At 42.3% G+C, this 25381-nt stretch overlaps 2 protein-coding genes across 2 annotated transcripts; both read right to left on the bottom strand.

Annotated features, from left to right (window-relative positions):
- Positions 1 to 1269: 1269 nt before the first annotated feature.
- Positions 1270 to 4076, bottom strand: LOC125704267 (fibroblast growth factor 19-like). The gene is made up of 3 exons (XM_048969702.1): positions 3573 to 4076; positions 3190 to 3293; positions 1270 to 1929 (listed from the first exon to the last, which is right to left on the bottom strand). Exons 1-3 carry the CDS (start codon positions 3784 to 3786, stop codon positions 1603 to 1605), a joined length of 645 nt encoding a protein of 214 aa, XP_048825659.1. The 5' UTR covers positions 3787 to 4076; the 3' UTR covers positions 1270 to 1602.
- Positions 4077 to 18943: 14867 nt separating this feature from the next.
- On the bottom strand, positions 18944 to 24316 carry LOC125704268 (fibroblast growth factor 4B-like). Its single transcript, XM_048969703.1, has 3 exons — positions 23772 to 24316; positions 22128 to 22231; positions 18944 to 21436 (listed from the first exon to the last, which is right to left on the bottom strand). The coding sequence occupies exons 1-3, from the start codon at positions 24064 to 24066 to the stop codon at positions 21260 to 21262; spliced, it is 576 nt and encodes a 191-aa protein (XP_048825660.1). The 5' UTR covers positions 24067 to 24316; the 3' UTR covers positions 18944 to 21259.
- Positions 24317 to 25381: the final 1065 nt, after the last annotated feature.

Raw genomic sequence — 25381 nt, 5'->3', positions numbered from 1 at the left:
AAGGGTTGGGGTTAGGGTATCAGATAAGTTAGATAAGATCAGATAAACCCCTCCCACATTGCGCCTTGTACTCGACATTCGGCTCTTGGCTGGAGCGATATGCCTCTCAACGAACCGCCCAATTTTGAAAGCATGTTTTTATATTTATACACTAGATGGCGCAATTGTGCTTATGATGACATCTGCCTGCAGAAATCCTATCCTGAAGAATCCTGACAAATGACTGTATTCAAATTCCGACTCTACATTTAATCGGAGGACCATTAAGCCAGCTGGAAGATGAATGGAATAGCAAAAATCACAATGATATCAGTATTTCTATATAGCACTTAATATATATTATGCAGGTGTGCATGTGTGAGTGTATGGTGTGTGAGTTTGCTCTGTGATGGGTTGGCGCCCCATCTTGGGTTGTTCCCTGTCTTGCATCCATAGCCTCTGGGATAGGTTCCAGACCCACTGCAACCTTAAATAGGATAAGTGGTTACAGAAAATAGATGGATAGACATCTTATGCAGGTTTTTATTCTAATGGATTTGGGTCCAGGGGTGGCATGGTAGTGCAGTGGTTAGCACTGTTGCCTCACACCTCTGGGACCTGGGTTCGAGTCTCCGCCTGGGTCACATGTGTGTGGAGTTTGCATGTTCTCCCCATGTCATCGTGGGGTTTCCTCTGGGTACTCCGGTTTCCCCCCACAGTCCAAAGACATGCTGAGGCTAATTGGACTTGCTAAATTGCCCATAGGTGTGCATGTGTGAGTGAATGGTGTGTGAGTGTGCTCTGCGATGGGCTGGTCCCCCATCCTGGGTTGTTCCCTGCCTCGTGCCCATTGCTTCCGGGATAGGCTCCGGACCCCCCGCGACCGGATGGATGGATGGATTTAGTCCAGTCCAGTAATAATTTACTTTCATTATTATTATCTAGATTTTATGCCATTTAAACTTTGATTTATTTCTACCAATGCATATTGTGTGTTTGGGGGTGGGGGAGAATAAAGTACACAGTCTTAGAGGTGTGAGAATTTTATTTGCACATTTTCTTCATTATTTCTACAATACAAAATATTTAAGTTATTTGAAATAACAGGAGATTAGATTTTTAGCCTTTACAAAAATAATAAATGTTGCACAATGTAATGTTATTCACAAACCAACAAAAGAATTTTTAAAAAATCATAAACTACTGTTAAAAATCTGTGAACAAATTCTACAAAAAGACAGAAATTACAAATATCTACCACAATGTAGACAATATCAATACATATCAAACATCATATACTTCTTTGTATTAATGTTAAAAACATAATTAAATAAACAAAACTATATACTAATGTTTGTAAAAAAATGTCTGAACCTAATATAAAAATATGTCTTTTGTATTCTTCTTTATTCTTTTCCTTGTTTGAGTGGTGGGTTACGAGGTGGAATTTCTTCAAAGTTGTCTCCCTTTGATCATTTTACATGCTGCAGCTTCTTAATGCATTTTTGTTTGTACTATAGTTCGTTTTTATGTTGTTTCATAAAACCAGTTTCTTCCCTTACAATTTGCAAACGAGGTGCGGACAAATGTCCTTGGATTTCTCTTAAAGATGGTGAGGCAGACTTATCTCTTGTTGAAACTAGGACTATGGATGAAAACTTGAGAGAGTTTCCCAAAGGGATCCGTGCTATCGATCTGAAAGGGCGACTTCCCGTTCTCAGGGCCTCCAGGCCCAGGGTCCTTCAGGGACACACTGACTGCCCCCAGAGAAAGTGTGCTTGCCATGGGTAAGAAGAGGGACAGTGAGGATAGGCCTTTGTCTCCGGCCTGGCCCTTCTGCCTGCCGTTACTCAGGGTCACCACCGCCCGGTATCTGTCTGAGACGTATATGCTGTAGCCATCTGACAGGATACGCTCTCGGAATGAGCAATGCTCTTTTACGTAGGTGCGCTGTGGAGAGACAGGAGGTAAGAGGCAGGCCTGGCTTCAAAATACTGCCCTCCCAGGTATAGCTTTTGGTTCCTATGGGCCTGTTTACATAGCACACACAGCTATGGCACTCAGAGTTAATGGGAGGCCAAGGTCGTCATTGCTGTTTCCTTTCATTGAGGTTTTGAACTGCACAAACATACCCTGGCAGTGAGCAAAGGTTGCTCTGGCAACATGACCCTACCCTTGGCCTTTGCGACTGACTCCACGCTAATATAGCTTAAACACAACAATTATCGCTGAATTCTACATCTATTAGTTTGGATCACTCTCGGTGCGTTATAGCAGAACATTTTACATTTTAATTATGTTGCCATTTGCCCATTCTTTTAAAAAGTACAATACACCAGTTCATTATGAAATAATTTAAGAGAAACATGTTGCAGGTATATATATATATCTTTTTATAAACTGAAAATAACGAGGAGAACGCAGAAAAAAAAGTTTTATTTTAGAAAAGCTTGAATTGATTTATGTTTTTAAATCTATATTTTACATTTCTGGCCAGGTTACTGCATTGACTAGTAGGAGTAAATTTCATTATAAAAAGAAGCGTCATCAAAAATTCCCTGTCACCCGCTCCAGGGTAACCAGTGAGCAGATGGATGGATAAACACTAATTACGCTGATGACCATATATCTGTGTAGCACTTCAATGAGTCACTATAACCCACAAATTGATCACAATACCATGAATAAGTACATATATGTTGTTATGAGGGGCATCACTATAAGAAAAAAAAATTATTCTGACTACCTGAGAACCACGTTGGGACCAACCATCATTACTAACTACCGGATCACACAAGGTCAGGTACACAGCATGGTACCTCACTGATTCATTAATAGAAAGTGCTCTGGCGTGACGTTTACTGCAGAATGGGTGGAACGTGCGTCAGCCCAATGGGACACAGAGCTTAACACGGTTGGCCACTGATATTTATCCAGACTCGGAGTGGTCTCGGTTGGTGTTTTCATTCTTATACTGCTCACAAAAAGTTTACAAATATCCACCAACATAAGAAATTATAAACCGTCCAAGTGCCGTTGTGTGTGATTAATCTCTGAATTAGGGATGACGATATCACACAACACACAATATTAATTACAATATCAAAGAAAATAAGTGATAACATATCACTAAACAACAAACACAGGCATATGTGTTTCGATATGGCACGCGTTAGTTTTAGTTTAGATCTATCCAGTGCAGTAACTTACCGATCCATACAGTTTTCCACTTTCTTCCATGCAGAGATAGTAAGCGCTCTTCACTCCTTTGATCGCAACAAAGCCGGTGTCAACCGATCTGATCTCCAGCAAACCTTAAGCAAAGCATTACTTTTAATATCATTTGTTTGCCGACCATGTTTTAAGTATACGTTTTCCATATGAAAAGCACGTTGGACTGAACAGCCGTTAATCCATCTCAGAACCGCTAATAGTATTTCGAAGTCAAAAGCAATTAAAATTATTCATACGTGAAAATGTAAAGCGTGTATTTTTGTCTTGACAGTTGCGATATGCGATTTTGCATCACATGACAAGTAGGCCGCATCAAGGTACATTTGTGCACTTTGCGGATATTGCAGATAATTACTCACTGTAAGGACTTTGCAGAGATGAGCTGTCTACGGTACCGTCCTCGTTGATCTGCAGATTGACTCCATGCCTGGCAGCGTACAGATGCCTAAGGCGGACAGACTGCCCCCAGCCGTTTGCTATTAGCGGCTCGGACTCGGGCACCGGTCCGCAAAATGCTGCAACCGCACATAAAATAAGGATCAGGCAGGAGGGGATGCCATCTGCGCGAGACATGCTGATCCCTCGGATCTAAGGACCGACAATATAATAGGCCGTCTTTAAGTCAAACAGCACAAGCTGTCCCACTCCTAAACCGGCGATTAGCTTTTTATGGATTAGCGTTTTATCCCTTTGCCGCCCTTTAAATCTGCTTGTTATCTCTTCACTCGATAACCTTTTCCCCCTGTGCGGCACTACGAGACAAATCGTAACACACCCATTCCCGGCTTGAGAAGCGAGCCATGATCTCATGTTTCGATTTAGTTTTTCAATCAAAACTGGTTACAAAAAATGAATTAAGATTATAGTATACATATTGCTCTTCGGATGTAAAAAAAATGCAATGTGTGAGATAGGCCTATTAAAAACCGCAGTCTTCGAATAAGACAGTTATGGGTAACCTATGATTATTATGCCTTTAATCCGTCATATGCTACTAATGGTATCTCCTTTGGGTTTTTTAATATCACCTTTCTCAAAAATGCTGCATTAAAAATAGGTTGTACCCTTTGCTCTACACGCAGAAGTACGGAACATGTCTATTCCGAGTAACCAGATGTCACACCAAGTTTTAGTTGTCACGTAAACCATATTCGGATTTAACACCAATTCGGCCAGAATAAGAAACGAGTGTAATTCGCCCAGATTAGGATAAAAAACGAATCCCGTCCGCTGAATTTCTAGAAAGCAAACATAATTTTCATTTTTGCGTGCCATGTCCCATTAACATAAATTACTAATCAAACACAATAAAAACAAAACTTTTCCTTCCCAACTATAGGCTACATTAGCTTATAAATTCGAGTATTGTTGTAATGCTCTGCACCTGCTGAAAACCTTGACGTTATCCGAAGTTTATGTAGAAAACTCAGCCTCCTATTCAAGCTTCATTTTTTGCGTATAAATGCTGTTTCGGTCTTAGAAAAACCTGGCACGACTGTACAGATATGACCTTATTGCCGAGATGAGAATTCGGAATGGGCTACAATTACCGAAAAAGGTCCGTGTTTGCTGAAATACAGAAGGCTATTTGCGCTTGAATTTTTACTATGTAGACTTATAATAATTAGAGACATAGCAGATTCGAACTGGATTAAAATTACGGTCATCGTTGGTAATTGCTTAAATTACATTGCGTCCCCAGGTAAAAATGATCCCGTCCAAATATGGCTATATATAAACATACCTTATACATGTGTAGTAAAATGCCTTTTCTACTTTCTCCGTGTGCTCAAAATGAAATACGTAAACTAATAATAATAATAATAATAATTTCTTATTTCAATAATTTAATGTTGAAAATTGAATATAAGTAAATAAGATTGAATTAATACAATGAAAAGGCAGAAAATATTTTTTAAAAAACGTAAAAGGTACACAGTAGGCCTAATTATAAAAGTGAAAAGAATTGCTCATAGGCGTAGGTGTTATTATTGAATAATTATCTAACAGAAAAGTAGACGAACTATACTTAAGCGGACCTCACATGATGTTGGGCGAACATATTTTAATACATTTTATAAAATAATACTTTTAACGAAACTTAATGTAATAATGTAATAAATGAATGTAATAAACTTGGATGAGCCAGTGAAGAAACAAAAAGGAGACACTTTTACAGTTAGAGTTACAGTTTCGTGTAGCCTAAGGATTGGGGATATTATATTAGGCTTGTAAAATAATAATTACAGATTTAAATCCCAGTTGAATTGCTGCTGTTCTTTAATGTATGAAATAAATATAGCTGTAGAAGTTGGACTACATCTGTATATGCAAAGGAAATCATCGCATAACAATAATATATTACCTACCACTCGTTTTTTCCCCACTCATTGCAGGTTGCTAGCGGGCCAGCCCCGCCCACGTCAGCCCCGCCCCAATTCCAGCTCCGCCCCAATGCCAGCCTCGCCCGTCGTTTTATGATTTGTCGACTGTTTTCTTTTATTAGCATTACTGCCAATTAAACTAAATGTCATAAGCAAATTATTTATGATTTAAATTTACAATGGTTCATTCCATCTCATTGCTTTAGGTACGTATTCTTCCTCCACAACTTTTAGCCAAGCACCATTCCGACCAGACCTTGCAAATCACCTTGTATCATATCTCACTTCCATTGTGAATGATTAGTTTAATTACCTATATAAGAGACCAAGTAAATGAAAGGCACAGGATGTACAACCATTATACAGCACTGCTATTGAACCAACCTTTATATCTAATCAGCCTAATACAAACAAATTGGTTAATTATGTGTTCTACTAAATAAATAAAAATTTCCGCTATTAACAAAATCATTAATCAATATTAAAGTAAGTGAACAATGCAAGCCAATTCAAAACTCCGTTCTGTCATGTAACCTGACTTACATGACTTACATAAATGAGATTATTATGGTAATGATATAATGTTACCATGGTAAACTGGTTAATAAATTGACCAGAAATAATTTAATCAAACAGTTCCAGCCTACTTCTCAATCAAAATTTTTTTAAATCAGATCAAATCAACGAATCAGCCTGTACATCCAATTTATTATCAATTTTACAAATTACAAATGAATTAACATCATATTAAAGAAAATGCATATAAAGAGCCGAAAGAATCAGCAACGGAACACATTAAAACTTTATTACGACCACAACAGACATCTAAATGGGCTACCACAAACATACACATACACCCTACAAATGAATGATTTAGAACAGCACAAAGGTCGCTGCAAAATCCAGGGTGACTGTCCTCTGCCATGAACGCAAAGAGCTTCCCCTTCTTGACTCAAAAATACTATACTAATAGTGTACAACATACAAGGCTTCTTTAGCATCACCATTTTTTTCGGACCGCGGTATACCGCGGACAACTGAAACCACGGATACGGGGGGTACCCCTGTACTTGCTGTAATCGTGCCGTTCCTATTTCGTAATGGAATAATGGATTTAATGATCTAGCTCCTGGTCGATCGGGATCGACTTGTTGACCAGGGCGTGTTTCCAGGTCGATCTCGAGATGATAAATGGATAATCCCTTATTTCATTGTTTAAATTATACCACGGCAAATCGGTAGCTCGCTAGAGTATTGTCTTCGTAGAAGTAACTCTCACTGTGAAAACAGTTGGGTACCGCTGACTTAGCTAGTTAGCTCAGTTACGTCTTCTTCTTAATGAATATACATTTAATTTGGGTACCGTCTGTAATATCGTTAACTTAAATTCTTTCACTCCTTTCTGGCAGTGAGTTCTCCCATTGAGGCTGTCCTTGATGGGAACACTGGGCGGGGCTGGGCCTTCTTGCAATTTGCAATACGTTCTCCTTCCCTATATGTGCCACTGGGTGGCGATCTTTGTCCAAATAAACTCATGTGCTTAGTATGATTCGCTCCCTAATGGGTTATGTATCTAAACAGAGAAATGGTTAATATGTTCATATGCATTGCCGTGACTCGGTATTGTTGTTTTCTGTTTCTAACAGAAAAGAATTTTTCTGTTTTTGCTCTAGTTTCCTCTATGAATTGTATGAAATTACCTGTTCAGAAGATAAATTTTGAAGTGCAGTAGTGAAGAATACAATATTTTATGCTATTTTTGCAAGATATGTCCTTATTTGAAAGAATTAACCTTCCTGATTCTAGAATTTAAATGCAATTTGTTAAAAGCTTGCAAAAATTTAGAGGGTATTTCACTATTTATTGTACGAATCCCAAGCTTTGTCTCTAGAAGTCTATGGACCTTTGGGTGCTGAAATGTTAGTTTGATATGTGCTGGGGTGCTTTAATACAAGGACCTCCAGTAAACATGGGCTTGAACTAACCTTGTTTAATAAAATGTTAACCCTCCCCCCCCCAACTACACCTCTGTGGAAAACAGCAGGGGGGGCTTTCAAATAGTCAAGGGGGCTCTGACCATGTTAATGTGCTGCTGGATCTACGGCTGCAGTATCATTCATTACCATGGCGGAGCCTGGGGTGGGGGGGCACTGTGTGACTATGCAGGACAGTCTGTGTGCGGGACGTCGCAGCTTTCAATCTCCTGGTCAGCAAAGTAGTGACAGTACTGTTTGACCCTTAAGCAAAGCCTTTAACTCTGAAAATAATGGTGTGGGGACACTGGGCAGATGACCGACCCTGAGCTCTGAGCCCGAAAACGAAAGACTTCTCACCTCTACAACAGGGAAAAGAATATCATTTCAATCAATGGCTTTTGTTTAAGTGCCATGCTATTTATAACATGACTGTGTGACTTTAAAGGCCACTCTGGAATTCCTCATTTAAAAAAAAAGACACAGACTGAAACAGACAAACTTTGTGAGTGAGACTCCATAGCGGAGACACAACAGAGTCGACCCTTTTGAACATTCTGCCATTGAACGCAGGACAACTAAACCTGCCCAGAGCTGTATGATGTCCAGCAGGGGTCTTCTTTGTGCTGACCCGCTGTTGGAAAGCCTAGGAAAAATGTACCTCACTTATATAATATGGAATCACGACAAGTCCAATATATTAAACCGCAGTATTTCATCCTTGGCAGCAGATGGCGCAGTGAGTCAGGGAATGCATGTGTGATCACTGTCGCAAGGTAGCACAGTGCCTACAGGCACTGCAGCCGGCCCCATTGCTGACACAGCGACATGTGCGTCCTCCTATCAAAGCGGGGCATTGAAAATTTCAGCTGCTTCCCACATTTTTCCCGAACTTGGCTACAGTGGTTTTGATTTCTTGCCTTGAGGTCAGCTGAGATCAGCTGAGAGTGCAGCTCTCAAATATTTAGAAAAACATCCACATTTTCCATTCATATATTTGCTCTTCTTTTCTTTTCTGAAAGGCAGGTTATCTTTTTAGTGTCTTTAATTGAGGAAAATCTAATAAATTCAGTGTGTGTGTACAGCACCATAGAGCAAGCGGCAAAGAGCCCCCTGCTCAACACAATCAAATACGTTTGGGACGAACTGGAAGACAAACTTTCAAAGCCCCTTTCAGCTCGAGTGCTTTTACAAATGCACACGATATAGTGACTAAAGCAATGTGTGATGACTCAAGTATAACAGCGGCTCCACATAGTTCTTCTGGAACATAAGCTGCAAAATCGTTTACTGTATTTACACATACTATATACTAATTTCTCCTCTCTATGGTTGAAGCAAAGCTTTGACTTCTTGAATGTTTTCAGGCTGCACGATTTTTGTTTTCTCCTTGGCAGACTTGCTCTTTTTCCCCTGTGTTTTTCCACGCTCGTAATCTGCGGTTCAATCCTTTTGTGCCTTGTTACATGAGGGTAGTACAGTGCTGAGCAGCATTTAAGGCACAGGCTGTAATTCATGTAATTGGCATTCATGAAGCAACATGTCAGCACATGATCCTGAGGGACTCGTCTCCTGTGAATCCAAACCACAACAGGCTGAGCCCCTGCAGGCTCTATAAATGCATCTCATTTCCAACACTGCCCTCTAGTGAAAAGATGTGCTCCCTACAGGCCGATCCCCATCGCGCTCTGCAGCACATGGATGAACTTCCATCTGTTCATCTCAGGGACAGGATTTTATTTAAGGCCTCTGTCCTCAACCTGTAGGAAGTAGTAGATGAGGAGAAGGTAATATGGCCATTGTCCTGCACCGAAGTAGGGTGTCAGAACAGGGTCATGTCTTCAAAATCCGTCTCTCATTTTCATTTCATTTTATCCTTTTTATAGATTTATATTTATTGTGGAAAATTGTGTATATACTGCACTTTTTGTTTTTTTGGTGATTATAATATGCCTGGAGTTTTATCCTGGAGTGCTAGGATTTTTGTTATGTATACTCACTGTCAAAAAAACGTTAAGCACCCAGAAGTAATGGTCTGATTTGGATGTAATTTGGTACTTGGGCAGGCCAGCGATGGGTAATGATGAGATTTGCAAGGAACTGGCACGTTTAGCCACCAGACACAGAGGATGCCTCGTAGATGCATTAGCATTACCAGCACCTGATGGAGTTTGATGGGGGTCGCATTGTGGGTTTACATGAGGCCAGGTGGTCGTATCATGCAATTGCCCGGCATGTAGATGTGACATCATACCAAAGTCGCCTGATGTTGGAACCAATGGGCACGTGAGGGCAGCCACATATGTCATGAAGGTTCCGGTCGCCCAAGACAGACCACACTAAGGGAGGACCGATGTACTGCGCACCAAGCATTACAGAACCCCGTGACATCTGCGCGTGCCGCCCGGATACAGGTATTGGACTCTCTATAACACCCTGTATCATCCTGCACCGTGTCTCGACGACTGGCATCAGCCACGGGTTCACCGTCCCATGCATAGGCTGCCGTTAACACCAGCGCAGGGGTGGCTGCGTTTGGAGCAGTGCCATAACCGGGAGGCATGGACTGATGACGAGTGACATAGCACCATGTTCAGCGATGAATCTCGGTTCTGCATTACCGCGGATGACCATCGTGTGCGTGTATGGCGGCTCAGAGGGGAGAGGACCAGTCCTGCCAGTCTTACTGTTCATTTCATCTGATATTATCATCATTGCAATATAATCACATGACCTTTCACTACATGCAGATTCACTTCATTTCCACCACTCCATCCGGGTAGATATATCAGAAAATGTCACGCCTTGCCTTCCTACTCCCAAGTTCTTTCCTCAGTGTTACTAATTTGTCTTACCTCTCATTTCAGCCCAGATGCCTCAGATTTGCTCCTCATCAGTGGTATATATGAGTGTCTTCCAGTCCTGTGCTCCCTAGTTCAGTTGTCCTAATAAACCCCTTATTGTTTGTCCTTATGTCTGCTCCTGCCTCTGTTGTTTTTGGCTTGTGACAGAATGACTGGACCCCCAACAATCCTGGCAGTCTGCACCCCTGCTGCTCCTTACATGAATCTATTTATCCAGCAGACTTGATACCCTGAGTGCTCCGGAGACTCAGGGGGCTGCAAAGTCGCTGGAAAGTGCTCTCTCTTCAGGCAGAGCATTTCTTCACCCTCTTTGACCTCACCCTGAAGCTGAGGGGGAACTCAGTGGTGTAGAGGATCCCTGAACTCACAGGTCTCTTCCAGTCAGTGACTGAAAGGCTCTCCATGCTCAAGCCCGGCTCAGACCCCTAAGAGGTGGTAGAGATCTGTGTGTCTGCTGATTGAGCTACAGTGTGAGGTGTCTGAGTCTCGCCTCTCTCCTGTGGTGCCTGAGGAAGTGGTGCCGCTGTGTTCCTGCAGTCAGCCGCTGAGGTTTCTGTTGGGCGCTTACAACTCTGCAGCTCTTCCTGCCTAGCAAGGCACTGGAAGAAAAAGCGGTGGAAGTAAGAAAGTTCCCCAGCGCCTGGCCCAGGAGACGCCACTTCACCCTGCCCAGAAGACGCGGCTCCTCCTTTTCCTGTTCCTGGTGAGATCCCTGACGTCCCGCCACGATCCCAGCTGAGCCCCACCTGTTTGCTACAGTTCCCAGCCCATGTCCAGAGGTGACTGAGCACCACCTGACTCCAGAGATCCGCAGCTGTGCTCTGCCCATCTTCCAAGGTGTCTGAACTCTGCCTGTCCCCTGAGTGGTTGGAGCGTCACCCATTTCCAGAAATGCCCACTAAGCCTGGCCTGCTGTCATTGGCACCTGCCCTACCAGCTGCTGCCAGCCCAGCACCCAGCCCAGGTAAAGCCTTTGCCACTCAGCCTCAAGCGCTGGCCTCAGTGAAGCCTCTGCCCCTCTGCAAGTGCCCTGCTCCTCTTCTTCCTGGAAGTGGCCATTGAGCTCCACCCACCTCCAACTCTGCTCACCACTCGACATCCTAACTTTGCATTGTACGCCTGCAGAGTTCCCTGCTGTCCGCTCTTTGACTGTGGTGGCCACCACCTCCGCAGCCCTGCTGGCCTATGTGCCAGCCCCTCCGGACCCTCCTGCCCAGAAGGTCCCTTGGGCCATTTCTGTTCCTGCCCCCTTCCCTATTCTTGCCCTTTTCCCTTGGGTCCTTGCCTTGTGGTCTCCTCAGTGCCCCCCAGCCCTGTAGCCCAGACGTTACCCCCTTTCCCCTGCCCTACAGTCCCAGTATCATCTCTTGGCTCCAGCCCTGCTATCCCCTTGGGCCCAATATAGTCCTGCTGGCCTATTGAGTCCCAGAGGGTTGTGTCCTGTGATTAATTCCCTTCTGCTTGGGGTCCAGAGGAACCCCTAGCTCAGTCCTGTTCCCTCCTGCCTCCTTTCAGTTATTGCTCCAATTTGTGCCTTACGTTCCACGTTACCCTTGTCCATGTCTGTACCCATTCTGTTTGTCCCTGCACCTGTCCACCCTGTCTTTGTCTGTCTCATGGTTGGTCCAGTGCTTGTGCCTGTCTAGTGTCTGGCCCTGCCTTGTCCTGATCTATTGGTGTCTGCCCTGGTGTGTTCCATCTGGTGTCCTCCAGCCCCGAGTTGTCCCCTGTCTGTCCAGTTGGTCGTCTGGTCCAGTCCCTGTCTCTTTTGACTCATGACAGATAAATTTCCCTTAATTTGATTGTATGTAAACCATTAGCATAGATCCAAAACTCTGTAAATTGTCAGTCCATCCTGATAAGCAACAGTGATGAGGATTTCTGCTTGGCTGACATGACGCCCTGTCACTGCACAATCTAATTCTACCATGCTCTGTGAGATCAAGGCACTGCCCAATAACAGGATGCACCTTCTCAAGCTATCCTCATGGGTAATGAATGATGCACCAAGCCAAGGATTTGCAGCATCAGGTGTGGGCCACCAGTGAGCACCTCCCTCCTCCAGAGGAGCAAATGCCCCCAGACACCAGCCTCCAAGCCCTTTGTCCCGCTTGGCCAAACAGCCGATAGCAGGTGCAGTGCCTATAAGAAGTATACTGACCTTCACACAGAATTCTGTTTGCACATCCTGCCCTTGGTTTCAGTGAATCCCAAGCACTAAGACTTCCTTATTCATTATTTATACTACAGGAAAAGTTGTGATTACATCTCAGTATTTTAGCTCAATATTGATACTCCTTGTGATACACTTATGTTCATTTGATAGAATTTTGTTCATAGCTCAGCACTTCAGCAGCATAGCAATGAAGAACAACTGCCTTCCAGGGCCATTCTGGCAGTCAGCGACGCACCCTGGTCAGCCTAATTCAGCTCTAATGTTCCCGCTTCCTCTGAGCATGCCCAGTGCTGGCCCCCTAGGTTGGCGTGTGACTGCCAGTGAAGAATAATGGAAACGTTTGATGACTTGGAGCGTCTGGTCTGAAAACATGCAGGAGGAATGCAACGGAAAAGTGGCTGACCTTTCAAGAACAGAAGTCTCATTTTCGCCCCTGCGAAGTTACCAGCCACAGATTCTCCAGCAAGTGCCGAAGGTGATCAGCCAAAAAGAGGCGTTTCCAGCCTCCTAGGCCTTCATGCTAAGTGCCATGTTTGACGGGATTTTTTCTGTCTTTATCCAAAGAGGTGATGGACAGTTAACTTACATTCACATTACATTATCAATTAGCAATTCAGGTAAATAAACAGTCTGAGGTATATTAACAGTTCATAACCTGCCATTGTTTCTTTATGTTGTGAATTTAGGCCCTTAATAATTAAGCTGAATGCGCTACACAAGGTGAATTAGTTTAACCTGATTTCACAATCCACCAAATTTCTGTATGACAGGTTTATTTTCTTTCTTTTCTTGGCTGGCTCGAAGCGTACAGCGAACCTCAGTTACAGTTTAGGTTGAGAAAGAACAGAGACTCCTGAGATTAGGACAAGCATTAATCCAGTCTGACATTTAACAAAGGCCAAACTTGACAAGATGCCCAGCTTCCCATTATATCATAAAGCATGTAAATATTGAATTAAAAAGTCAATTTTGGACACCATATGCAATCTCATGGTTAGCAAAGAACTAAACATTTTTGCCTGTTATTATTACCACAACAAGAGCTTAAAAGCCACACTTCAAAGCTGGTGAAAGTAAACATTGGCAAGAATTTAAATATATGGCATTTACCATCTAAAACATGCTCCTGTTATATTAAATCGGTTCTATAACGTAATGATGGTGTTATTATAGTGGTTGTAATATCGATAGTTACATGTTAGCTGATGATTAGCTGTTAAAATAACATGTTGTTATATCAGACAGGGGGTACTTGCATTGGTGAGTTTAGTCTTTGATTCAGGCTGAAATGTCACCCAACCCTGCTCTGCCTCATAACTTTGCTGTTGGTTTCATTGTTGCCCACCCCCTCTCCCCAGGTGGACCCCAGTTTTAGGCACTTTCAGTGATTAACTAAATAGTTTTTTGATCCTAAAACGTACCAACTACATTTGGACAAATAAAGCTGATGCGAGGTCTTTCGTCTGATTCATGACATGACGGTTCAGTTGCCAACCAATAAAATGGCTCCAGAAAGCATAACTGTATCTCTGTGTGGGTTTATGATTGGACGCTGAATTCTACAGACACTTGCTGAGACTTCTAAATGACCGCTGTCGCAAAAAGGAACATTAGCAATCAGGTTTGAGTATCCCAGTGGCAAATGTTATACTGAGCTTGTTCTGAGGAAGATGCAGAAAGTGACCAATTTATTTCTCACAGGCTACATAGACTTTAAACACCAGACCCTTGTCTCTGATCACACTTTAAGTTTACATCATTTCCCCTTTTCAAATACGCAGCATGGAACATGGTCTCGCTGGTGGTAGGGACACCTTGCTGCTTTTGATGTGCCGCATCATTATAGCTCAACATCTGGAGGCTCCCTCTGTTGTCCCAAACAGACACCACACAGCTGGCTCTACAAAGGAGCCGGGCTACAAACACCCCATATAAATACACCCCTTGGTTCCTCGACCCCCTCCCCCCCCCAGCCTGAAGTTCAGGTCCAGACCTGTCGTGCTGCTGGTACAGAGCTGAGCCAAACTGTGGCCTCCTGGCTGAAGATCCTGCAGGCATCCACACGCATGGAGGCACCTGTGAGCTTGGACAGGATGGCACGCTTGCTCAAGAATGCCTCGCCGCCACGAGAAGGGGGGTGGGGGGGGGGGTCTGTAGAAGTGATGAGTTCCTTTACTCAGCCCTATAGTCCAGGCCGGGGTGGGTGTTCCATGCCGGAGAGCGATTCCCAGCTGACACGCTGCTCAGCCTCGGACAGCCCTGTCCCTCCACTCCTCTCCTCCTCCTCTATCTTCTCTCTCATTCCTTGTGTCATGGTGAGCATTTCCTCTTTGGTGTGAGGGGCATAGATACCATGGAGGATGGTTTTGCTTAAATAAAAGCTGGCCATTTTGAACACATCAGCGTGGTGTCTGAGCTATGAGGGGAATCAGCAGTGGCACTAACATGTGGTTATGGGTTTGCGTCATGTTTGGTATATAGATGTTTAACCCTAAAAAGTGTGACATAGCTATTATGTAAGAGCACTGCGGGATTCAGCTCCACATTTGTATTTAATGGGTGGCCATGTGGCCTTGAAGAGAAGCACCCATCTGCAGAGTGTTTTCCTTTACATTATGGGAAGCAACTCGATAAGAGCCTTGGGGCAGTCAAAACAGCAGCCTAGCCCTCGGATGAAGGCTGTCCTTCCAAAACTGAGAGGTTTGCACCGTCACTTCCCCGCTATAGACGCCTGCTGTAACAACAAGCTGAATCCAGTTTTTCCCTTCTATGATGAAGGAATGAAAGATTTAACTATTAATAATTCAAGTAAACTATCCAGTTTAACAGAATTGAAATCGCAAAACATGAAGCATTCATTTAGAAATAGGAGTGGCATCTCTCTGCATCACCTGCAGGCTGCTCACTTTATAAGCAACAAGATCATAAAGATTTCCACACATACCGAACTGGACACAAGCTTATATAACAGCCCAGGTAAAAGGAAATTAAGACCAGCATTGTGCAATTGTGAAAAAGGGGCTCTGGGCATCGGGACGCTTGTTGCGCCTGAGGGGGGTGACAAGGCAGGGCTGAGGACACGGAGTCAGCTGATAGATAGCTGGAGGCGTTGGCCACAATGACACTGACAGGCGCTGATCCTTCTTATTCCTCTCCTTTGCATCCTTGGGATTACATGGGAAGTGACTCAAAGTCAGAAAGATGCGAGGAAGGTAGGAAAGAAGCTGACCTTCTCAGTAACACCAGTGCAAAATACAAGATGAAAGAATGGATGAAAAAAAACAGAAACAAAGCCTACATATGAAACAACAAACAAATCGCTGTTTTGCTATGGACCAGCAAAATCAACATGATGAGCTGAAGTCCACATTAAATGGGGATTGAATGACTAGGGAGAAAAGCAGTACACTGGTGTAAACCAGTGTTTCTCAACCTGGTCGTGGGGACCCACAGACAGTCTATGTTTTTGGTCCATCTAGGCTCCTCACCAGACAGCCCACATTTTTGCTCCCTACCAGGGATGGAGAAAAAACATGAACAGTCAGTGGGTCCCTGTGGACCGAATTGGGAAACACTGGCATAAACAAATAAACTAACTAGTGAGCATGTGAGAGGAGGAGGATGGAGCCCCTTCCGAGTCTAGGTTCCTCTTAAGGTTTCTTACTGCTGGAGGGAGTTTTTCCTTGCCACTGTCGCCTCAGGCTTGCTTGTTGGGGGTTTGGGCCGGTTAAATGTAAAGTGCTTTGTGACATTGATTGTTGTTAAAAGTGCTATATAAATAAAATTCAATTGAATTGAAAAAATTGAACGTGAGCTAATGAGCATCTAATTCAGCTTATTGTTACAAAAATTTACCACCACATGGCAAATAAAAGGTGTAATAGATTAAATTTACATTATTTTTTTACATTTTTTAAATTTTGCTCATCATTGTGAGCTAAACATCTAAATGAATTTTAGGGTTTTGTGCATGCATGTTATGTTTGCGATACATCATTTGTTGTGATTTGTACCTTTTAAAGTCACACATAAACAAGTAGTAATGGAGAAAATTAGGCTTTAAAGTCATGATGGAGACAGGGAGAGTTAGGGTTACTGCCCAGTTTAACTCAGCTGAAACTAACCAAAGAAAAGTGGGTTAAACCAATCAGGTTTGATCCTCAAAGGCACATTTCCTGGTCCAAACACAGTTTACTTTGGATGTATTTTCATGCTTGGCCCCTACATTTAAATTAAATAATGCACAGCACCCTTTCTGCTCACACTACATCGTACATTACAGTGGGCCACATCATTGCTTATGTGCCTGTTTCCATCATTAACCTGTTGAGCCATCACATGGAATAGCTAGGTGAGCCCCAGCCTGCTGGTTCTCAGTCAGTTTAATTACCATAAGCAACATACAATTGAGAAATGAGGGTTAGTTATCTCCTACTGTTAAGACTCTTGCTAATAGTGAACTCATTCTGCTAACCACGGGATTTGAACCTGCAACCTTCTTATCATGTGCATCATGAGCGTCGCCATCATTAAATCTGAGAGAGATGTGTGCCCCTCACATTTCATAATTATTAGTTTGGGCCCCGCAATATTTAACATGAAACATCTGTACCTATGTTTACAGGTGGTGCTGTGGAATAATCCACTGACAAGTAAATTGCTTTTCATTTAAATGTTATATATTTTATATTATGATGAAATTTTAAAAGCTGAGACTCTGCCCCCCCCCCCCCCCCCCCTTCCCAAACAAGTGCCCCAGGGTGGAATTGGGTGGCCTTTTCTAGGCGGCCGCGTTCAAACAGACATTCGCACGTACTGGTGCATCTGTCGACGAAAGGTGTGGGCGGGGCCTCTGCTCCCATCAGGCGAATGTGTTGGCCCCGACGCTGCAAAGGGCCACATCAAGTGAGAAAGTCCACGCCTGGCCCTGCCAGGCACTTTACTTGCTCTTCACTTTGGTGAGCCCCAGCCAATTACTGCCAATCCACTTTTTGTTAGCAAACACATTGGTGTCGATTTCCTGGCCTGTCTGCAGCCTTGTGAAGTCTTTGTATATTTCAGCACTTGAAAGGCCTGCTCTGCAATATACAGAATGCCAACCTCTTTTTAATGGGGACTTCAAACCAGAGAGATGGATAAATGTTTATTTAGTTGTCAGAGGACTTTCAGTGAAATTAGGTTTCCTTTGAGGTAGACTGTCAGACGAAGACAGAGAATACAATCGGACAGAATGAGTGTGTTTTTATGGGTTTGTGTGTGTGTGTGTGTGTGTGTGTGTATAGACAGACAGACACACACACACACACACACTTACCCATATATGTACACACGCAACATAAACCACATGTGTGTTTTGGCAAAGTTCTGTGAGTAAAACAACCCTACAAATCCTCCAAAATAAACAAGTAACACATGCACAAAGGCAAAGAAAAAGATTAACAAGAATCATGCAGTAGACTCTACGGGAACTATGTGTGGCATGTTTGTTGCTTTGACTTAAATTATGTCTTTCTTTGTTGACTTGTTGTAATTAATCAGTTTTAAATGTCCTACATCCTGTTCATCTCCTTTGTACCAAGACAAGACAACAAACAAAAGGTCAAACACCGTTAAGACAATGATACCTCCGTTGCTTTTCAGATGTTCTAATCAAGCAGAACTTGCTGGGATTCTGAAGGGAGGTGGAGTGACAGTTTAGGGCAGCGTGGTGTCAACCCTGCAAACTGCTGAAACAGGGATGCCTTCCACTTCCTCCTATAAGATCTCAGTCTGTCAGTTTCCAGTGCTCCGTCCACAGCCTCAGCCAGGCCCTCATGTAACCAGGTATTCTCTTCTTGACATGGCCAATTCAGTGAAGAGATTTGCAGTTGTGTTTTTATAATGCCTTTGGATGGGTTGCCATCCTTTGTTTTAAGGGCCATGTTAATACATAGCAAAAGCAGTTAGAGATTAGAGGTGCTCATAATCAGTACATCCTCACAGTGCCCCTGCATTTGGTATACAAGCATCCAGATGCGTTAATCTGCTGTGAGACTCAATGGAATAAATAAAGTTCATACCTTCCTGAACACATGAATAGTATATCTGACATTACACCTACCAGTTCATGTTTTTCCTAATGTACTTGGTTATATTTTGCATTGTGATGATGCAGGTCTGTGACTAGGTCCTGCAAAATGAACAATGAAAGAGCCGGTGCAGCGGTTTTCTGTATGTGACAGAAACATTCAGAAAAGCGTGGGGTATAGTTTTGCAGAACAGAGTTTATTAACTTCCTTTAAATTACGTTTTAATGATGTGCATAGCACATACACCACAATATGTAATGGGAGCTGTATAAAACTACAGACACATTCTGGTAAGTGGGAAACGCATAACATGACCTCAGGGATTCATTCCGTCATTATACTTTGTACATTGCATTGTTTCACATGAATGCAGAAACAGCCAGGAGAGCAAATTTCGACTTAAGGTATAACCAGTCATGCTTTAAATTTTAGGTTACATGATTAATCAATTTAACATATTATTGTTCTGTCATGAATAAACAGCATTTTAAAAAATCAGACCCACAAGTAGTTTAAATTGCTTATATTACAGGAGATACCGAGTTTTGGTGAATATTACGTTTGTGTTCCAAAATAACATTATTTTTTTGCTCCTAACAGAGGATTAATATTTTGTTTCAGCTATTTGGGATCCCTGGTCCTGGTGTAAATCTGGGTTTATGCATCCAGGTGAGGGAAGGACATAACTTACAATACAAAAAAGAGGCACAGGATGACAGAGTTAATAATTACCAAGGAAAAACGCTTTGCAGGGATATGTAAGTGGCTTTGTAGTTGTGCTCAAAGATTAGGCAGAAAGGGTGAGGCCATGACACCTGGCACCTTGGCTGGCCACCCTCCACTCTGAGCACAGATTTGTACACCTGAATACTGGTAAGGTAAGGAATGTTATATCAGAGCTTCACATCTCTCAGAATTTGCAAATTAGCATGCAGACGTGTCCTGGCTTACTTGAGGGAAACCTGTGTCATCTTCTTTTGTCCTGGAAAACTGGTGTCTTAAGTTAACCTTTGTTATCCAAATTGCTCAGCCTCATTCTTTAATATAGTCTGCCTCTGTTCCATCAGTTAACATGAGTTATATTTACAAAATGTATAAAGGAAAATATAGGGTTACTGGCTGGCCATATAGTGGAGTCTCTCACAGCTGTCTGCAGATATTTTCATCATGATTCTCCATACTAAAAGTAAATCACAGGGTAAAGATAGCACAAACGTGACAAGGCTGAACTCGGACCCCATGGCTGTCCGGTTTTCTGCATATAGAAGGGCAGAGGCGTAAGATCAGCCACTAGGAAGAACAGAACGCAAACCAGCAGGTGGCTGAAGCAGCCAGAGAGGCCTCCCTGAAATATTTTGCACGTTGGCTGGTGATAATCAATTACCTGAGGTAGAAAAAGACAGTCAATCAGGGCGTGGAAAATGGAAAGGGCAGGGGGGCCTTCCAGTGGAGCACTGGGCGGTCTGCAGGGCTAGCATCCATGACAGCTAAACACAATTCTCTATTTGCTATTTCTCCTAGCTATACATAAGAATAACCACACTGAACCTTTGCTCAGTTTTTGCAGCCTAGTGAGGTAAAAAAAAAAAACTATTTCTATACTTCACAGTAACTTACACTTTCTGCAAGAAGATGAGTTTTCAAAAGTGAACACGAGAGAACAATACCGAACGGCAAAAGTCAGGCAGAGTTTGCACTTCAACTTCAGAATGCTTAGTTTCTGTAATGTTAGGAACATCCCCCTCTCTGTCTAGGACCTTATACATCTGACAAAGATTGACTGCAGAGAAGTTCAAAGTTCGAGCCCTGTCAGAGCTAAAAACAGATTTGAGGGTTAGACTTCGACACCGCACTTTCTGTCACCAGAAGTAAGCCGATACGGTTTCAATTAGATACCAACACGCACAAAGGCGGTCAGACATTCTACAGTTGCTTCGGCTTGCAACGCTACTTCACACTTGTATATATGGTGCAGACTGATCAACAAATTACAGTAAACAAGTAAGATAAATTTCTTTCGGAAAAAATAGAAAAAAACTACAATTAGGGCTTCTGCGGTTCTAACTAGCTAATTCAGTCATACGCTTCTTCCCATGACACAACAAATTCCATGTTATTTGAAAAATTCTTCCAAGGAATATACAGCGCTACCTTACAGCGCTACCTTAGAATTTAAAAGCATATTGTATAATTGAAATTTACAAAAGCCAAAATTGCTGAATAAAAACTGGGGCATGTTGTCCAAACATGAAGGCTAATATTTATAAACAGTGCAAAACTAATTTAACAATATAGGAATTTCACTTTTCCAAGCACTTTATAGCAGCACATGTATCGATATGTTAAAAAGGCAACATTAGTTAAATAGTGTTTTTTTACGTTTGCCGCTCTTCTGGCTGACCAGTTTCCATGAAATATAAAATTATCCATAATTATAAATATACGTCTTCCACAAAATATACATACTTAAATAATTCATTTAAATATGACGCGCCTAATATTGCATAAAATTCAACATGAAAGTGCATTGTTTTGAGTCCCTTATTCTTTCTCCACTCAGTGAGGTAAAGTGACAACTGACTCATATTCTTGGCAAAAAGTGGGTTACTGTCATTGCCGGAGAAACTCTGTTTCCTTTTCTCGTCTTGCCGCTTTTGCTAAGTCCTATGTACATTCCTGGGTACGCCGTCGATTCGTAGGCATTGTAATTATTTGGCAGGAGCTTTTCTTTAAACTTGCACTCGTCGTTGAAATGGCTCTGAAAAGGAAGACACAAGAAATACGCGATCATTTTTTAAATCATGCTGTTTGAAGTTCGGCCTGTTCTTTGTATTGCAGTTCATATCCTGACAAGATAGGGTAAATTCAGGTTGTATTAACAACACTGCACACAGCAGTATAGATGCTGTTTGGCACGTAAGAGTTGAAAAGTGGATTCCCCCCCTCATTGCTGTATACCTATAACTATTGGTATCGGGTGTCTTCCTGCAAGATTTTAGTGCGGCGGGAGGCGCCGGGGAGGTCATTCGGTGCACGGTGGATTTAATAATCGTGGAATCACCCACCTAATATATGATACAAATTTTTCATCATTTTTTATCATTTAAGTAACCATGGGAACCACACCAAAATGTGAAGGAGCCCACTTTGTAATACGGCAAATAATATTGCGGGTGGTCTTTCTTAGACCGTCCAGCTTTACATTTAGGAGAGTTCGGGCATCTGGTGCCCGGCAATGGCAGGAATGGTATGTGTGAGTCCTGCATGATCTACTGCGCTCCTCACTTATCCGGCACATTGCAAACACGCCGCGACTGTCCTCAACAATGTGGCGCGGAGAGGCGGGTCGGAGACACGGTGTCGCTTTGCTACAGGCGGATATGTCATCGGTCCCTGATAAGAGCATCTATACTGGTGGAAATCACCCGTGAATCAGGTCCTGCACTTACGGATCCGTACAGCTTCCCCTTGCCGCTCATGGCCACGAATAGCCCACTCCGCACGCCGAAGAGAGTCACAACGCCTCTTTCCACTGGGGATATTTCGAGGAGACCTGAAATGAACAACAAAGAAAATAAATGGCCATGTTTATTTCTAATCTTCTTCTGAATCGGGCAGATGTTGTTTCCGCACTTGCTTAAGATATAGTTTTGTGTAGCCTGATTGATTAATGTATTTGGGAACTGGCGGAAAGGTTTATTTTCAAGGCACTTGACCGTAGTCCGCAGGGGAAATTGCACTTTCCGCCATGGAAAGGCGTCATTTTCCCAAAGGCATACCGGTAACCTTGATATGTTTGGCCAACTGTGCGAGTAAAGGATAGCATGACAATGGTAGCAGTGGGATGTCCATTCAACTTGCCTCAAATTTGCTTTCATGCATCCCGTTCGAGCTTTTTTTTTTTTTTTTAAATAAAGGGTCTGTATTTTTATTTAGATTAACCAAATAGTGACGTTCTGTGACTAATAGCAGCACAACCCAATTAAGCAATTGTAACCGTAACTTATCGGATGCAGTCAGAAGTAGACGTGTTTAGCTAAAACACCCAAATGTTAAAACAATGTTAAGTATACTTCTTACGTGATAATCACCAAACAGTCTTCAACTAATGAATAAGCCCTTCTGGTGTCTTTGAGTGACATAAGCATTTTTCAAATCTGCTTAAAAAGTCCTGTTCGACTACATGACTTGAGTGTATTATTCTTTATGTCTGTCAATGTCATTCAAGATACCTTGGTCTGGAAAGTACATCAAGAAGCTATGTGAGACCAAGTGGCTAACCTCCACAGCAGATGCTGCTGACTTCTTACCAACACTTTGGGTTCACTAAGGTATCGACGGGAAGTTTCCAGTTCTAAAATCTATTGCTTTAGGCTACTAAAAAAACAAATATGTAACCACAAACAGCACTTGCTTGAATTACACCAATACATACAATGATTTCACGGAATGAGTGAATCAGTCAGGGCCCTCTTATTCCAGAGCCGCCAGATGCTTAACACCTGAACACCTGATTTTTTTGACAGTAGAAAATATTGCTCGAAGCATTTTTTTAGTCTTGAAAGAAGTCGTGCAATTTGTGCAAGCAAGCGCATGATTAGGACTTAATGTTCAAGGCGGCACACAAGTTCTTTAAAGTTACATGCAGTGTCCTGCAGTTGAATCGCTTCTTCTTGAATCACTGAAAAGTAGTAACACATATATCAAAATTCCAGCTTTTAATTTGATTTTTTTATTTACCCAGACTACCTCAATTACATAACAGAATTATGGATCCCCTTCATATTCTTCATTGCGTTGTAATAGCTGATGTGTCAGTGTAGGCTGAGTACATCGCAATGCATATCGTTTTACTTGTACACCACGATTCATTAAATGCCACTCTGTTCATGAAGTTATATACATAATTCAGGAGCATACACTGTCAATAATATACGGAGACTTGCAGGCCTGCTGCAATTCGTGAATCGCATTTAAGAGACTCAAATATGAATGAAATGACAGTTGTTTCACAAAGCGTACCAATCGCACTTAGCGCAGAAGTAAACATATTTTTTTCCACCCAAATGAAATAAAATGATATTAAAACTTACTGTGTCGATTCTCGTTATGTACTCCAGTTATCTTCCCGTCTGGTAAGACCTGGATATGGAATCCAATGCCAACGTTACAGTAGAGACGTCGTAGCCGTTTGATGCCCATGAGATAGTCACTGTCCCGGCTGATCTCTCTTTTTTCCCCGGGGATCCGAGCCAAGGAGCGCGAGTAGAGAGTCTCCCAGTGTCGCTCTAGGGTGCCATTCTGCCTACCAGAAAAGGAAGCACAGCGCACCAAGCTAGACACCAGTCCAAAGACCAATATTGGCAACAAGGCGGATTGAACGGTCATCCTGATCAAAATGGGCACACGTGTTTCGAAGGAGTCAAATGAACTAAAAATACCTCCTTCTGCGTACGCCGTATTCTTAGGTCGATGACAAAAAAGACAAGAATGAAGGGGAAATGCAGACGCTCACTTCAAGTCGAAGCTGCGACTTCCCCGTTGACGCTGCATGGACTAGTTTATATATGATTTTCGCTTCCCAGGAAGTTTATTCTGACTTGATCTCAAGTAGGAGAAGTTGAGAACTGTTGTTCGCCTATACTAGCACAGCACAGCCATGCCGCCTTTCGCTCACGGACGATATTTATATCTGCCTTGAAATTACATCATACGCCACCTACTGCAGCATGGGGCAGCCCTCAAAGCACTTCAACACAATCATCGCCCACAGATGCCAAAACACGTGAAAAGACGCGCTTCTTTAAAGTGCACTGACAAGAAAGTGGTGCGTCTGTGACTAGGGGCTTACTTTCTTACAGTAATTTCAGTTGCTAAATAAAGCAAAATGCTAAATGTTAAACTGAAATGTGAAAATAATGCCCTCGCCTGGCACAAAATATTACTTGTGACTCTCGGAATTTAGACCCTTCAGTGTCCGTGGCTTAAGCAGGGGTATTCCTTATCAGACAAAAATAAAATAATTTATGTACGGGAGGATGTAAAATAGGAAATCGCGAAGTCAATAGACTACAATGTCGTACAGGAGACAGTTCTATAAATGAAACAATACTAGGAAATAGCAAACGCAATACTAAGTATTGTAAAACTCTACCTTTAGACTATTTTGAGGGAAAATGACTCCGCTAAACCCATGAGAAGTGCTTGAAGTTCTGCATCATGGCCAAAGATTAATATGAAGAATTATCTGATAACGTATGGCTTAACGTCCGTGCCCTGCAAACAACTCAAAATAGCATGCATATATATATATATATATATATATATATATATATATATATATATATATATATATATATATATATATATATATATAGCTACGTCATTGAAAATGGGCAGGATGATGGATGGATTCATAATAATTGAATAAACTGAATTTTATTTCCTGAAGATTAAAGTAATCAAAAGTTATATTATGTGACGGTCAAAACTAATAGGCCTTACCGTTCCTCCGCCTTAAAACATACAAATGGTCTGAGGCATCTTTGGTCTCATATTGTTATTTAATTTCATTGTCGCTGCTTGAATTGGAATTTTATTTAATCTGCAAGACAAAATGGCACACACGTGAAACTGTTCATCGCTTTCCATAAAATTTTGCAGGTTATTATAAAAGAATTAGTCATTTAACTTCCCCTGCTTC

This window comes from Brienomyrus brachyistius, chromosome 11, assembly GCF_023856365.1.
Source record: "Brienomyrus brachyistius isolate T26 chromosome 11, BBRACH_0.4, whole genome shotgun sequence".
Taxonomy (NCBI): domain Eukaryota; kingdom Metazoa; phylum Chordata; class Actinopteri; order Osteoglossiformes; family Mormyridae; genus Brienomyrus; species Brienomyrus brachyistius.
This window is presented reverse-complemented; position numbering and strand designations above follow the sequence as displayed.